At 41.0% G+C, this 17,226-nt stretch overlaps 1 protein-coding gene across 1 annotated transcript in view; it reads right to left on the bottom strand.

Annotated features, from left to right (window-relative positions):
* Positions 1-9,859: 9,859 nt before the first annotated feature.
* hlfb (HLF transcription factor, PAR bZIP family member b) overlaps positions 9,860-17,226 on the bottom strand; it is a 20,046-nt gene continuing 12,679 nt past the window's right edge. Inside the window, exons 3-4 of the mRNA XM_080746967.1 lie at positions 15,287-15,489; positions 9,860-13,436 (exon numbers count right to left, since the gene is read on the bottom strand). Of these exons, the coding sequence (XP_080603093.1) occupies positions 13,221-13,436; positions 15,287-15,489 (419 nt within the window). The 3' untranslated portion in view covers positions 9,860-13,220. The remainder of the gene's footprint in view (positions 13,437-15,286; positions 15,490-17,226) is intronic.

Raw genomic sequence — 17,226 nt, 5'->3', positions numbered from 1 at the left:
TTTATTTCTTCAAGAAATAGCTAATCTTTCACTCAATAGGGGAAATGCATGTCGCAAGTTGATGATGTTATAAATGTCATGTGTGATCTATCCCTATGGAATTTATGGAATGCATGTGCAAAAACACATTTGAAATATTGAGTCGATGCTCATATTAACCATATGAAGTATTAAGTTTGTTTTTATTTGCACATGCATGCCATAAATTCCATAGGGATAGATCACACATGACATTTATGACATCATCAACTTGCGACGGGCATTTCCCCTGTTGAGTGAAAGATTAGCTATTTCTAGAAGAAATAAAATAATTAAGGTGTTTTTAATTTTACATTGTAGTTATAGAGGACAATTATAATGTATTAAGGCATATTTGTCGTATTAGTCAGGGATCACTTTAAACATGTGCATATACCCTCTATACACTTAAACTTTATGTTGGTTTGTTTACTGTTAAGTTAATCATCTGGGGACCTCCCCAAATAATGTGGGGACAGGTTGAGAACCACTGTTCTAAACTGACGGTGAGATCAGATCGGCTCTCCCTCCTCTGTCCTCAGCCTGGCTTTCATGAAAGGAACAAAGTGAACTTGGTTGTCATCACCACCCCTTCAAGTGCTCTTCAAGAAAGACATGCACACATGTGGACAATTCACCACACTAACCACTTAAACCCCTGTATAGTCGTAGAACTGAACTTGAGTCACAAACATAGGCTACTTTCACCACTTTTTTCCTTACACCGGTCCAAATCTCTTAAAATAAGCGAATCTACAAGCGCACAATGCATCTGGTTGCAATGCATTGCGAGCTTGTAGATCTGCTATTTTTGGCAAAGTTCCTCCCTGAATTTGGACGCTGGGTTTCAATTGGTAGAACTATGGCATTATAGGTGAAAACGTACAAAAATGAAAGAAATAACACTTCGCATCCCCACGTGTTATACGTTTTTATTTTAGATATTCATGAAATAAGCTTGTAGATCAGCGATTTTCACTAAGTACGATATAGGGCTAAAAAGTACTGTGCGTGATATTTTTGGTTTGAAAAAAGTAACTATATTCTGATAGCTATCATTGCTATAGAGTGTTTGTTCAGTAACAGGGCTTGTTTTTCTTTTCCAAACTACTGCTGCCAGCAATGAAAGTCGCTTCTTCCAATCCTGACCCCTGTCATGAGAACAATATCATCGTTCTAATGATATTGTTTGTTATTAAAATTGTTTTGTTGTTGTGACTTTGAGAGGATTATGTTCAAGGATCTTGAAAAGAGGATTATAGGATATTACACAGAGAAGAGGTGCATTTGTCAGAGCAGAGCAATAGTGGCATCTGTCCGTCTCAACTGGACACATATTAAATTACTCCACTTAAATACAGGATCATCTAAAACAAATGATATCGGGGACAATGTTTTCCATAATATAATTTAAAAAGTTTTTCAAGATTCATTGAACATAAAGTGGAATATTTCGAACCTTTTCTGTTTTAATCTTGATGATTACGGTACATTGACGTGTAAATATATCACTTTTTTGATGATCCTGTACATTCTGATTTGCAAAATGTCGAGTGGATGGTTCACTGGAGTCCACAACACACCGTAAACAAAGACAATAGTGAAGTTATAGTGCTGGGTGCCAGCCTTTTAGCCAGCAAACTATCAATCATTTAGCTGGTGACCCCATGGAACCCCTACAAGGATCCCACATTGAGAACCAGAACCACTACTCTAAGATAAAGGTCATAAAAATCAGACCATTCTGTTTACAAGAGAGACAAAGAGACAGTGTATTCAGTGTCCTAAAGACCTAAACAATGAAATCCTTAGAACCAAATGGACCCATACTGTATGTACCCATCGGTTCCACTTGTAGACTCTCCAGAGTTAAATTAAACACTATTTGACTGTGTATTCAAAAAAGTGCTTTGACTACAGCAGATAATACCATGACACGCGATACATCACCACATCAAGCAAATAAACCTACAGTGTCCAGAAACACGAGTCCTGCATTGGCAAAAAAGACCCGACTCTCCCATCACGTTGTCATCCCTCAGCTCATTGGCTCTGGCCAGGGGACAGAGGAAATGACACAACATCACTCTTCATTTGTCTCGTGCGACTGAAGGACGCGTCAGGTCCTATAGACTGGAATAAATCCTCTTACATAATAAACAAGGGGCTTTCAGCCCACCAATAGCTGCCTCTCATTTGTTATATGGAAAGAGAGCATTCGGATGTATTCCCCTAACCTCCACCCTCCATCAAATATTTCATGTTACCGGGATTATGTGGTCAACGCAATGCCCTCAGAGCATTATGTTCATCATATATATATGATGTATTCTGCTCTATACTGTTCTCTCTCTTCTCTGACACTGTTATGCAAGTTTCACATCAACCACACATGTCGTGCTTAATTTTAGTTCTCATGCACCCACCAAGGGGCGTGATGAAATAAAAAAGTGTGAAGCAGGCCTGGAATTTTGTTATTCTAGGGGCAAGGCCAGTTGGCCTTTGGTGTTGTCCATTTTTTGAGGTCACAAAAAATATTTTCATGGCCTTCCTGCCAGGGCAAGAAGGCCATGAAAATAAATAATAAAAAAAAAAACAACAACATTTTAGTATATTGAAAGATTTTGTTGGTTAGGGATGATAACCTAATCTGCAGTGAAATAGGTAAATTATGGTATTTACAATCTGATCCATGCTCAGCCCAGCACCAATCAAAGACACTGGATTGGTTTAAAGATGGGGACTCAGGAGAGATTTCAGAATCTCAACAAAATACACTGGTGTCTACATGACAAGAAAGAGACACCGGTGTCTACTGTCTAGTGTCTACATATTGACAAGAAAGAGGCAGAGGAGAAAGTGGTGCAGTCAGCTGGGGCATTAAAGGAGTAGTTCACCCCCAAAATGCATTTTTTTCCTATTGATTACTCATGCAATGGAGACTTGAGTTCAATAATATTTTTGGGTATTTGTCGCATTCCTAAGGAAAAAAAATGGATTATAGTACATTTAGCCCCATTGATTCTGGATTCCCATCCGGAATCAATGGGGGTTCAGTTATTGTAGTCAAATTATTAGGAATGCGACAAAAAACAAAAACTATTATTGAACTTAAGTCTCAATGCCGTGAGTAATCAATAGAAAAAAAGTCATTTTGGGGGTAAACTACTCCTTTAAGGCCACTGTGGCCTCAAGTCATGCCATTTTTTATTTTTGGGGCACAAGGCCAAACTGCAGAGGCAACGGCGGCCATGGCCTCCATGAAATTCCTGCTCTGGCTGGAAGAGACACTGGGTACGATGTTTACGAGTAAAAAAAAGGCAAAGTACGAATACAAATTAGTATTGGCATTAAAATAAACCCATACGAGTCCCTGATTTTAGTCTTGAGCCTGAGTCAAGACTAAAATCATCTGCGAGAACGAGACGAGTCAGAAAATTCTGACTCGAGACGAGTCATTGACTCGAGTACTACAACACTAGTATGTACTAGTACTTATAATAACACTGTATACTAGTGTACAATACAGTGACATAAGCAACACAGCAGCAGCTAATCAAATCAATAGATTTTAGGTGTGTCAATACGGTCTCATGCTTTCACATTGGCTATGCCCTTTTATTTGCTCTGGACACCTTGGGTGCATTTATACTCACTGGGAGAGCAGTGACGCATTCATTTGTATTGGCCAGTGCACTCAGTGCTAAAGCACACCTAAAGAAATCCAACACGCTCATCATTAAATTGACTGAAGCAGCCATGTTGTTTACTAGTCTGTCATGTTTTTAATCTGCTGTAGTTTTTCAACCTAAACTGGAAAACAAACTACAAAATCAGCCTGGGGTTTCATATGCCCCTTTATTCACACACAATAATGTGTTCCCGGTGGAAGGTAGAAGGACCTCTGAGGATACGGCCTAGAGCAGTGCTTCCCAAACTTTTCAAGCCGAGACCCAAAAGAGAGATTAGACGTTTGCCCCGATACCGAAACTAGTGAAAATAGCAGACCTACCAGCGCACATGGCATACGGTCAAAGATAAGAGGTTTCTGCCCGACAGCAACGATATCAGAAAAATCGATGTTATATTAGATGTTACAATTAGAAACATATGTATACAGTAGCTTATCAGTAACTGGTTTCTATATCTCTGTCTGAACTCATGGGATTAACTCCCAATCTGCTCCATTCAGAAAATGGCATTATATAATGCCCAACTAGGGTAATTCAAAGGGCAAAATATACATCAGAGAAAAAAGCCACTGTAATACAGTAGGCCTACATGCATATACATACATTCACTTCAATCCTGACATATTGCATAATGAGCAGCAAATATTTGGACTACACATTGCTTAAACTGTTTTAACCTCAGTCTTTTTGCTTGTACTCAATAAAGTTGACATTTTAGTTTGATGTTCAAAACTATTCTTATTGTGCAATGATGTCCCAAAAGTCTGCAACTCATTTATATAGGCCTATCTGAATAATATGTTTTTATTTATAACTGATCACTGTTATGGCAGGGATATAGGCCATCTACTCGTTGATATAAGCTTGTCAGAAGGAACTGAGGATGGAAGTGTATGCACTGTTAGTATTGGCATATATACTTACAGTACCGTAGCAAAGGTAGTCATTATGAATGGAAATTTTCACAATTTGTTTAATTGTTTTCAAAATCTGTCAAACGATGATGTGTTTTGTAGCCCTAAGAATAATCTAAATCTACATAGTAACTAGTAACTGAAGCTGTCAAATAATTATAGGAAAAAGTACACTTTTTGCCTAGCTGTATCAAGTATAAAAAAACTCAAGGAAAGTTAAAGGGATAGTTCACCCTCAAAATGACTGAATGGTCGATTACTCACCCCTATGGAGACTCTTTGTGTCTCCATAGGGAACCACTGCTGGTTATCAAATTATTGGCTTAGGAATGCGACAAAAACTATCACTTTAAAGTAACACAGATTTTACTTGTTTTTGTAAATGTACTTTCCACCACTGTGACAACATATTTGTGTAATGTGAATACCTGCAGATGAAGGTCTGTTGTTCTTGTTGATGTCTTGATGTTGATGTTGTAGCCTACCACACTCCACTGCGTGGACAATGAGCTGACAGCATTGTTCATTTCATTGACTAAAAATATGGCGAGAAATGTTCGTCCGCTACCTTTTTTCACTGGCGAAAACAAAATAAAAACGTACGCAATGATGACTAATGAAAGACTATATATTGTCATTTTAAACTAGACTAAAATGTTCGTCTTTAACTAGACTAAAAACGAGGGACTAGTGGAGAAGGGATCCAACAGAACTCAAGTAATTTCCTTTTTTTTTTTGCGCTCGGGCCTTGCACTCTGACCCACATCGGGGGCGCATAGGCATCAGAGCATGCCAGAGAGGTATACGCCTGGACCGCTAGGCCAAAAGGTGGCCCCCCTGCACTCAAGTCTGACTACCAGCAATCAGCTGGGTGAAGCTGAAAACCCAATTCATCCTACTGTATGTAGTTGTGTTGTGCTCTTACGTGCCCCCTCTTATTAGTAGCCATACTGTCTTATCATTTCTATGCGTCAGACAGACTGCAAAAGAAGCTTTGGTTTAATGTTGTTGAAAACCCTTCTTCAACTTGACAATTCTGAATCTGATTGATTGTAAACAGACTAGTCAACACAGACTGCAGGGTTTCCTCCACAGGTGTTCAGGGGCACAGGGGAGTGGGCGTCTCATATGCAGCTGTTCCATTTCATTTTATCTGTGTTGTTGAACTATTTCAATTAGAATCTGTTTGCGGTTTTACTGCAAGACTATAGCAAGTTTATGCTTCCCGCAACATGTTTCAAATGTCTCTCTCTCTATTTGACTGAGACATCAGGGTTCGATTTGAAAATCTTCTCAATGCAATGCAAGTCTTAATGTGGTTAAAATAAAATGTAAACAGGGGTCGATATATCCGACCATACACGTGGCATAGACTTGGCCTTGTCCATGGAACATTTTTGATATTCTGTTTTACACACTATTATTGTGACCGTAGGTCGCATACTCGCATTTAGTATGAAAACCTGCAGTTCATGTCCGTCCGTGCGTCACGCCTCATGTCACGCTCCATATATGGCCAAGAAGACATCTCCATATATGGAGCTGGCCAATACCTCTACATCTGACCTCACAGACTCCAGATATGGATATAGACTGTCTTCCTGAGCACTCCCCTAAATGGGAAATACTCAAGTAAAGTAATTGTTGCGACCAAAGGTCGCATATACTCTGAAGAATCGTGTAGCTTGAGTGTCCTTCGTTCCTTCCTTCCTTCCTTCCTTCCGTATCCTCGTGACCGTCCTTCCGTATCCTCTGTGATGTCAGTGTGATGTCAGCGAGTTGTGACATCACTTCCTGTACAGGGCGGCTACACGAAATGTGGATAACACTATATATGGAGATAGTCCAGTCCATCATGTCATATGGGACTACCGTCATAGAAAGTAGCCATTGTTAGGCCGGAGTCATTGGCTGTCTAAACATGGAGATGTGGATAACACTATATATGGAGATAGTCTAGTCCAATATGTCATATGGGACTACCGTCATAGACAGTAGCCATTGTTAATCCGGAGTCAATGGCTGACTGTCTGTACAGGAAGTGATGTCACATGACATACTTTTTATGCCCATATATGAGTCCTAACATGGAGATGTGGATAACACTATATATGGAGATAGTCTAGTCCAATATGTCATATGGAACTACCGTCATAGACACAGCCATTGACTCCGGCCTAACAATGGCTACTGTCTATGACGGTAGTCCCATTATGACATGATGGACTGGACTATCTCCATATATAGTGTTCTCCACATTTCCATGTTTAGGCCCCATCGCTCACACCCTCGGTGGGGTTGGCGATAGGGCCTTTCTGTGTGGAGTTTGCATGTTCTCCCTGTGTCTCCTAGGGCTGATACCCTCACAAAAACATGAACAAACTCCCCCCAGAATGATAACAACTAGAATCGTCAGAGAAACACTGTGGTTGGCCAGATAGTCAAGAATTGGCGCGACCTCGCCCTTTAGGGCGAGGTCGCATGTCACCCTGAGGTGTCTTACTAGTAGTTTAACTCCTGCTTCTTAACTGTGCCATATTCTCTGATGTTTCAGCGCGGCTTCTTGCCCTTTGGGCGTCTTACTGGTAATGTTATTAATTATTTTGATCTAATTAGTGGATGTTGAGTCTCAAGGTTTTCTTCAGAATATGTATGACACTGATTTATACTATGGCACATTATAGGACTAGTGGTTCTCCATTACAGTAACTTGAGAGTGTGCAAATGGGACCTCTTGTTACAGATCTGTAGGCTGTAATGGTCAATCAGGGATAGCTCTTTATTCTGGTAATACTCATTTTGTATGTCCGCGGCAAAAATAATATTTTGACAAAAAAACGTCCACCACAAGCCAACACATGGCGATGGCCTCTGAATGTTAATTCAAATTAAATCGTGACACTTTACTTCTCCCCAAAGGAAGCAGGAAAAAGCATATCCCTACCAGCCAAAGAAAAAAAAAAGAATGACCATGGATATCAAAAGCAGAGACATCCTGCAAATCCAACCTCCCTGCCCCTGGGACACTATATTTAGCTATAGAATTATGATGCTTCACATTGTTGATTTAATTCACAGCGGTGAGGACTACATGTCTTTACCAGAGGCGTCAATTGGGTATGGCAAGGTATGGCAGCTGCCATACCTTACAGGGGGGAAAAAGTACTTCATAAAATGAATTCATCATGCCTGTTGCTTGTCTTGCACGTGTGCGCAGGCGCGCGTGCAAGACACCAGTCATGTTGCCATACCTTAGCTGAACTGACGCCACTGGTCTTTACTCAAGTAAAAGTATCAATACTGCAATGTAGAAATACTCTGCAAGTTAAAGTACGGAATTCAAAATGTTCTTGAGTAAAAGCAAAACAAATGTTTTGGTATCAAAATGTACTTAAAGTACCAAAAGTAGAAAGTAGGGATACTCATTATGCAGAATGTCCCATTTCACAGGTTGTCATTAAGTGTATAAAATGTATAGACATCTTTTGAAAATAGCAGATCTACAAGCTCACAGCTTGTAGATTGTCTATTTTCAAATGGCCGAAATGTGTATAGCGCTAAAGTGATTAATGTGCGTTTTGTAATAATAATACAAATCCACAAAGTAACTAGTAACTACGTTTTCAAATAATTGTAGTGGAGTAAAAGTACAATGAAAGCATCACTGACCAATTATTTGTTTACAAACATTGAGACTAAATGCACAGCTGACTGTATCATGTAATCAATTCCCAACAGATCCCCAAACCTGTTGTTTTGGGGAGCACTGGTTATTCAACCTCCTCTTGTGTGCTAGTGAGGTGCTCCCATGGGAGCGCCCTTATCGAGACATATATACTTCATTGCGCAACGGTGTTCCGGGTCAAGAGTAGCTGATATACAAACTCACATCGCGTCACCAATGCAACCCTTCTGAGCTTGGAGGTCTGCGCGCGACACCGTCGCAGGACGGAGCATAATTAGGCTTCATGGACTGCAGCTGGGCGAGCTGTAGACGCTTGTGATCCAGTGGATCGGGTGGGTGATCATGAGGAGCGCTCCCTCTGTTCCGATGACGGTGAATAGAGGTGGGGTTTGAAGGACAACTGTTTTGAATCGCTATTATTGTTTACAATCAACAGAAACTAAGGATTATATATTTCAAGAGTGAGAATTTACAGTAAAAATCCTACGCATTCTTCCTCCACACTGGGAGAAAAACGGCATCTGAAAGTTTGATGGAATGCATTTTTAAACACGAGTGCCATCCATTGCATCCTATGAACGGTGGGGTTCATTTGGTGCCGACCGGCGTGCGCATGCTGGTTTATATCAATGTGACGTGGACCATTAAGGCATCTATATGAGTTGGCATAGATTACCATCTAGTGGTTAATATTGGAACAGCATAACATAACATTTGTATGTGCTTTCTGTGACTGGTCAGAAATTAATATTCTTTTGTTGCCGGTTGTCAATTTGCTGGGCCAATTTAATAATAATAATGACGATGATCATAATCATCATAACCATTAAGACGCCGGTGATGTATATCGGACCAGTTACCCATGGAGACCCCTGGTACCCATATGGAGACTCCTGGTACCCATATGGAAATCCATGTACTGTATATGGAGATATGCTGTGAGACCCCAAACATTGCTTACTCAGTTATTCTTTATGTGAAAGTCCTATGACGTCTATGACATCTGACATCATACATAAATCCCTTTTATGCCCATATATGGAAATCCCTGTCTGTCTTGGCAATCTGTCTTGGCCATATGGATTCTGTTGGTTGGTATGTGGCCGATGTGGCCTCCATATATGGGCATTAAGTCAGGGACATCAGGGATCTCCATATATGGGCATAAAAGGGATTCTGTTAGTGTTTCCCCTGACATCACAGTCATGTCAGAGCAAGCTGTCAGAGCGACAAACACATAGACCGTAAAAAAGCAAACACGGACAGACGGTACGGTTCACATACTAAACTGTGACCTTTGGTCGGACTCATCAAGCCCAGCAGCTAAAATAATTGAACAAAGTCATTGATTACTACACTACAGTGTATGTGAATGACTCTCTCTCACACTCTCACACACTCTCACACACACACACACACACACACACACACACACACACACACACACACACACACACACACACACACACACACACACACACACACACACAGTACAGTATACAGTACTCAACACAGTAGAGTTTTCTTTTAAACATTTTTATTTATTTCAATTTGATCATGAAAAACATAATCAAGGACGAGGGGGGGAACAATATTGGAGAACACATATTCAAACATAAACAGGCCCTCAGAGAGAGAGGAAATTAAAGGAATAATAAACACCTGGGAGAGACGTAAAGCTTGTAGAGAGCGGTCACCAATAAAGAAAAGAACATAAAAAGACGGAACATAAAATAAGTGCTTCAGATTGAATACATTCCTCCAGGCCAAATATAATATAGCCATTAAAACTGTTATACTGTACATACTCATACTGTAAAGCATCTACAAACAAAAAGCAACTCCAAGGTCCTTATTAAAAAAGAAAAGAAAACATAAAAACATAAACATAGAAATTAACTGAAAAGACCGGAGCACCTCTCGGTGCAAAAGCTAAATGTATAGGAAACGCAACTGAACAGCAAATACAATCCTGTTGTGGGTGGGTGGGTGGGATGGGGGAGGGCTGGCAGTACACTGTAAAAAACGTAAGCGGTAATTTAACTTAAGAGTGTACAAATGGAAGCAAATGAGAGAGAGTCCATTGGTTATCTATTTCCTCAATCTCCCGAGTTGCAAACGGGTTAGGGTCCATTTGATTCCATTTGTAGAGACTTTCACATGTTAAATGAACACAGAGGATTTTTACATTGTTATGTGGTTGGGATTGGGGTTGGGATTGGGGTGATGGTTGAGGTAATTCAACTATACGTTGAAGGGCTGAGGGGTGGAGAAAGAGCAGACCAAGTCCTGATAGTTGAACCAGTCTGACGACCTCAGAGGATCTACCCATAATGCCCCTGCATCGCCCAGACAACAGCTCCTTTGGGCACATGCCGTTTTGATAATATAATTTTTTAATATATATATATATATACTGCTTCTTCTATATAACCCTTTCCAAAATACACAGGAAATATCTATGTAGGAAAGAAAACAAAACAAAAACAGACTGTACAAAAGAAAAGGAGTATAGGCTCTGTATAAACATTACAACTTTTAATATAACAATATATCCTTTGTATACTGTAATCTTTTGGTCTTGTAGTAAAGAGTATTAAAGTGATTAGGTAGTATAGACAATAACCAATCACCCCACACTGTTTTGTGATTTGTCTTTTTTTACCCTTTTGTTTACATTCACGTCTCACTCAGGCCACCAGGGGGAGTATTCTCGTCGCTGAGCTACGCACTTCGGAATAGGACAGCAGAGGAGAATTCTAACAGGAAACCATCTATTGCACTGAAGAACGTCATAAGCGATCGTTTGTATTCCTACACGGAACCAAATAAAGACAATAATTCCAAACCAAACGGGCTTGGTCATTTTTTGAAGGCGCAAACATTTTTGTGGCGACAGGTAGCTATGCTTAGCTAAAACCGTCTGTGTGATTAGAACAGGCAGCTTAAAAATTGTTGAAAATGTAATGTACTACTGACTAAAATACAATATGTAGAAACAGAAGGGGAACAAATGGGCTTGATATTATTCATGCAAATAAACAATACAAAAAGAAAGAAAAAGAAAAAAAAAAGTTTAGAAAACATTGGGTCAGTCCCATGTTCTTCTGTGACAACAGGCTAATGTAATGGTAAGATTCTAGCACTTTGTACACCTTTCACATTTTCATTATTGCTTTTAGGTTTTTCAGACACTTTGAAGTAAAACGGAAGAATAAAAACAACAAAAGAAAACAGCGACCAGTTCCTTCTATGAGTTAGCCTCCATTATATAACACTGTCTAAACACTGCCATCTGGTGACACAAGGGATGTACGACATACTGTAATGGTTAACCCTGTTGTGCGCTGGGGTGTTGAATCCAAGAAATAGCCCATCTGCTAGAGCTTGTAGATCGGCTATCTCCGCCATGCGACACCATTGTACGACAAAGGATAAATCAAGCTTAAAGTCATCTCGCCTGACGCCAGAACAGTCAAATATTGTTTCTCCCCTGGCTGTTTCTCAAGTTAAAGGAGTATTTCATAGTCCCCAAAATGAGTTTTTTTGTCATCATGGGTTAGGGTCATCATGTTGGGGTGAAATGTTTGATTTGATTGATTTTTTTATTTTTTTTAATTTAAAGTGTGAACAGTGAAGGTGCAACAACTTTCACATATACAGCTTATCGCTAATACAAAAGGGTGTGGGGGTGTGGGGGCTAAAATGTCTGCTTTTGGGAGCCGACAGGTAGTAATTCAATCCCTCAGCTTAATACATTTACTCTGTAAAGTGAAGGAATAATGAGAACTTTCCGACCATTAAACACTAGAGAGTGATTAAGAAAAATAAGAAAAAGTCAAGGATGCATTTTACTGTACAAACAATACGCAAATACTACGTATACCAAAACAAAGGGAGAAAACAATGTCACATTTACCGTATATCTACAAAGGTCCGAAGGGTGCGACCCGGTTCACGAGCACGACTAACCTAGACTCTTAGAATTTACCTCAGATAGTATTGGAAATACAAGATTTCACCCAGGATATAAACAACGTCACCCTTTTTCTTGCAATCGTAAAAAAAAAAAAAAAAAAGGAAAAGAGAAGAAAACGAGGGAAAAAAGCAGGCGTAAAATTGGAGATCGCAGGTTGTTCGTTTCTCAAGAATTTCTTTTGCACATTTCACGAGAAAAACAAAACAACCTGCAGAACAACGGACCCGTATGATATGAAGAGAGAGAGAGAGAGGGGGGTTGATGGTACTGTATCCTCAACACCTGGTGCATATAAACCTCGCTGTGCTGAATAAAAGACTCCTACAAGGACTTCAAGGAGGAGCACGTCACCCATTTTCAACCTGAACCTAATAAGTGGTCCTCGTTAATGCTCATTATAATAATCGGTCGAAACTGGGTGAACTTGTCCTTTAGCAATCATCTAGCCTGGCCTCATGGTCACAAACCAAAAAAAACAACAAAAAAAAAACTAAAATACAGATGAAAAGGTAACACTTACACCAAAACAGAAGGATTCTATACGGAGCCATGAGGTTCAATTAAAAAATAACATTGTCGTTTACAAAGAACCGTACAAAATGGTTCCACATAGAGCCTCTTTCGTGGGTCTTTTGGTAAAAGAGGTACTTGAACGCCTCACAGCAGAAGAGACACATTTCGTATTATACTGTCTCTCGTGAAAAGGAAGAATAAAAAGGGTTACGTTACGATCCATAAACACTGTACATAAACCGACGGCGTACGAAAAGCTAGCGGCGCAAGGCATTACTTTTCCAGGCTCGCGGCGCTACATTTTCGTACGCCGCCGGCTGTACGAAAAGGTAGCGGCGCAAGGCAAGCTAGCTGCCCGCGGGGTTGCTAGCTTACCTTGCGGCGCTGCCTTTTCGCACGTTGACGCCGCGGGGGCCCGCTCACAGGGGCCCGTGTAGGGCCTCGTACTTGGTCAACATGTTCTTGGTGCGACCGAGCTCTTTCCGCAGTTCGGCCACTTCCTGCCGCAGGGCCCCATTTTCCTTCTCCAGGAAGCCGGCTCGGATGGCGATCTGGTTCTCTTTGAGCCGCCGCGCATCTCGCGAGCGCTTGGCCGCCACGTTGTTCTTCCTGCGCCGCACCCAGTACCTGTCGTCCTGAAAAGACACAGAGAGGAAGAGGAGAGAGGAAGGTTAGACACTGAGGCTTTACTTTGCGAGAAAAAAAAACATACAAATTTGAAACTTGGAGATACGAGGTTTCTGCCCGACATTGACGATATCATTAATGGTCCCAGCCTGAGGACCACAGCACACCACAGCTCCGGTGCACACAGACAAAGCGATAGACAGAGAACAAGCTGGTGTCGACTTTGAGAAGGTGATGTGTCCATTAGTGAATTACCCAGGGCTTGAGCGTTCTGCACACTCTGCGCTGCTGTGTGTGCCAACCAATATGTCCCCACAATCAGCTTACAGCAAATTCATCTCTGGAGCGCAGCCACGCCACACACCAATCCACTTTGATTTGAATAAAATGAAAAAGCCAAATCCCCCCAAAGCCCCCCCAAGTCCCACAACAGTACTGGAAACACACACAGAGAAACAGACGGAGAGAGAGAGAGAGAGAGAGAGAGAGATAGAACAGAGTTTCTCAACCAGTGGTCCGGGGACCATTAGTGGTCTCCTTATGGGGGTTCCAGGTGGTCCCTAGCTAAATGATGGAGAGTTGGTAACCAAATGGACCCTTAGAGATCTTTAACTATTGAGAGTGTAAAATGAAACGGTTTAATTTTAGAAAGAGTTACATTTTGTGTTAAACATCTGCATCAATTAATTTAAAAGAAGTTTACAGAATTAGAGAATTGTTATTTTGATCAATGTTTGCCTGTTATCTCTCCTATGATACCAACATCAATAAAGCATGGAATTGTGGACAAAATATTATCCAAAAACGATAACAAAATATTCTATGTTTTGGGTCTGAGAGGCAAAATATCATCAAATGGTGGTCCGTACGTGGCACAAATGCCCAATAAATAATGGACCTTGATATGAAAAAGGTTGTAAACCACTGATATAAACACAGAAGAGAGGCATGGAGATGAAGGAGTGGGGAGAGAGAGAGAGAGAGAGAGAGAGAGAGAGAGAGAGAGAGAGAGAGAGAGAGAGAGAGAGAGAGAGAGAACAAATGAGACAGGAAAAATGTCCTTCCATCACAACCTGTTCCCAGAACACCCATCATCATCCTCACAAGACTAGACTGTAGCAGGTTACCATGGCAACACTGTACCAGTACTCCCGCAGCAGTGTTCATTTCATCAACTACCTTTGTTCACAGACAAAACACAAATAAACTAAACTATGATGACTAAATCTATGACTTAAGATATTTAATATTTCCTCAACAAATAAAAACTAGACAACATGTTAGGGGGGGGGGGGGGGGGGGGACGACAAGGACAACAATTTTAAGCCATGATGATCATCTGTGCGCCAAGAAAGCACCTGTAGACAATAGAGGAGGGGGCGGCCAACGGCCCCATCCAGAGGCGCTTTGCGCTTATACTGTAGATTGGCTTTTTTCTGTAGCCGATCAACTGATCCAGACATTACGATTCAAAAGACTATGACTAAAACTAAATCAAAATGTGTTATACATACTGTACACAGCACCAGTACTGTAAAGGTCTTTCTGCACCACAATAACCATAACTATAATGATAACTAAGCCTATGTCATTCTAACCACTTCAGCCCTTAAGTCGTTCAACAACTAGTGAAAATGGACTAAAAGCACTAAATTCCCAAAATAGGGACGCTAAGTTGAAAATGTAAAAGATATACCGGTAGATATAGATTAAATAATGGTGGAAATAATGATGGAAACACAACGATTATTCCAAAACATCATCGTGATTATAGCTCTTAATAACAAGTGACAGACCACCCGCACCACACACACACACATATATACACACACACAAAAAAATACAAGCCCATGTTTACCTTCAGGTCCTCGGGGATGAAGATCTTGCGAGCTTTCTTGATCATGGGTTGAGGTTTGAGCTCCTCGGCGGAGAACTTGCGCTTGCGCGGGTCGAACATCTCCTGTCCCGGGATGCTGGACAGCGCCAGGTCGGCGGGGTCAGGCTCGTAGCCCACGGGAACCTGGATGGTGTCTGGGTCGATGGGGCTGGGAGTGTTCCTCACTGCAGGGAGGAGAGAATAGACATATTTAGACACTTCATCATCGGGACCATAGACTGTAAAAAATATGGACGGTGGGAGGCTATTGGTTTCTATGCTGCGAAAATGCAGCTTTTTTGGCCCTTGTACAGGTGCCGCCATCATTGTAGAAATCAACGTTCATTGGTAGAAATGGTACCATCTCGAATGCTATATGGCTGCCAATGGTCACGTGCAACCGCAGGGGTACCTGGGAGAATGGGGTGTTGAGCTTTGCCGAAAATAAAGTACATGAAGAAGAATCATCACAAGCCTATGATCACAAGCCCCTCCTACAGCATACCCTGCTCTGACATCAATTATAACATAAATAGGACCATATTTTCACAAAACGCATATCATGGTGCTTGAAACGAGGCTTTGAACTAGCGACAGGAACCATATAGTAGTTATTATGACAATGTTTATTAAGGTAAGAAAATCATATGTAAAAGTTCGGGGGAAATGAATGGAATCCTATGGAGAACATGTTGCTTCTGGTACCAGAACAACACAACTAGCGGCCAATCATAGGAACTTTCAGTTCCGTGTTTGCTTCATTTTAAATCCGGACAACTGGCGCCCTGATCGGGACACGTAGGGGTGCATTTTGCTAAGAGATACATTATATACCGGTAGTTTAATTTATATAAATGTATTTGTGAATTAATTGTCTCCATTGACTTTAATTACAATTTTAACTTTCCCAAATATGGAGATGACTGACATCATAGACCACATGAGACTGACACAGTATGTCCATATATGGGCATTCCAAGGTATGGGCTTAATATTGATGATCTCCATATATGGGGCATAATAGAGACAAGGACTGACACAGAGATCTCCATATATGGCCATTAATTTATTAGTGAATTAATTTCCCCCATTGACTAGAATGGGGAAAATTCAAATGGTAAGACGGAATTCATTTGCAAGTGTGACTCGTGTCATGGCAACCACACTTGCAATTTTCAATTGCATCTTTCTGGTTGTATAGTATTGTAAAGTATTTAGTCATATCACATTTATTAGACAGGGAGAGGTGAGTGTTGACAGAGCAGACAGAGCAGTTGCACATTATTGAAGATGCTGAGGTAATCTGTAACGACATGCAATAACCACCAGATGGCAGTACAAGCTTGCTGCTGGGCTTGTATTCAGGTAACTATGGGCTCCAAACAAGTCTCTGACAGAATTACTACAACATAAACTGGTAGAAACATACTGGATATTGATCTGCTCAGTGCAAACTAAAGCTGATACAGTAGCAATAAAATAAAATTAAAAAAGAAAACAAACTTTTCCATGACACTGTAATACACAAACTATACAATATGTGTGGGACAGAGGTGGCTCAAGAGGTAGAGTGGCTATTTGGGAGATGCAAAGGTTTCCTGGGTTAGTGTCGAAGTGTCCTTGAGCAAGACACTGAACCCCTATAACTGCTCCCGATGAGCAGGTTGGTAGCTTGCAGGAAAATAATAATTAGACCTAGTTTTCAGCTTCACCCAGCTGATTGCTGCTCAAGTGGTCAGACTTGAGTACGGGGGGGCAGTTAAGTGTCTTGCTCAGGGACACCTCGGCACACTGCCGAGGTCGAGAATTGAACCCGGGACTTTCAGTTTCCACAGGCGGCCTCTCTAAGCCGTTCAATTACGGTCGCCCCCCCCAAAAAGGCTGCATGGGTTCCTTAGCCGTCTGTGTCTGAACGTGGGTGA

Source organism: Nannobrachium achirus, assembly GCF_963921795.1.
Source record: "Nannobrachium achirus genome assembly, chromosome: 18".
Lineage (NCBI taxonomy): Eukaryota > Metazoa > Chordata > Actinopteri > Myctophiformes > Myctophidae > Nannobrachium > Nannobrachium achirus.
This window is presented reverse-complemented; position numbering and strand designations above follow the sequence as displayed.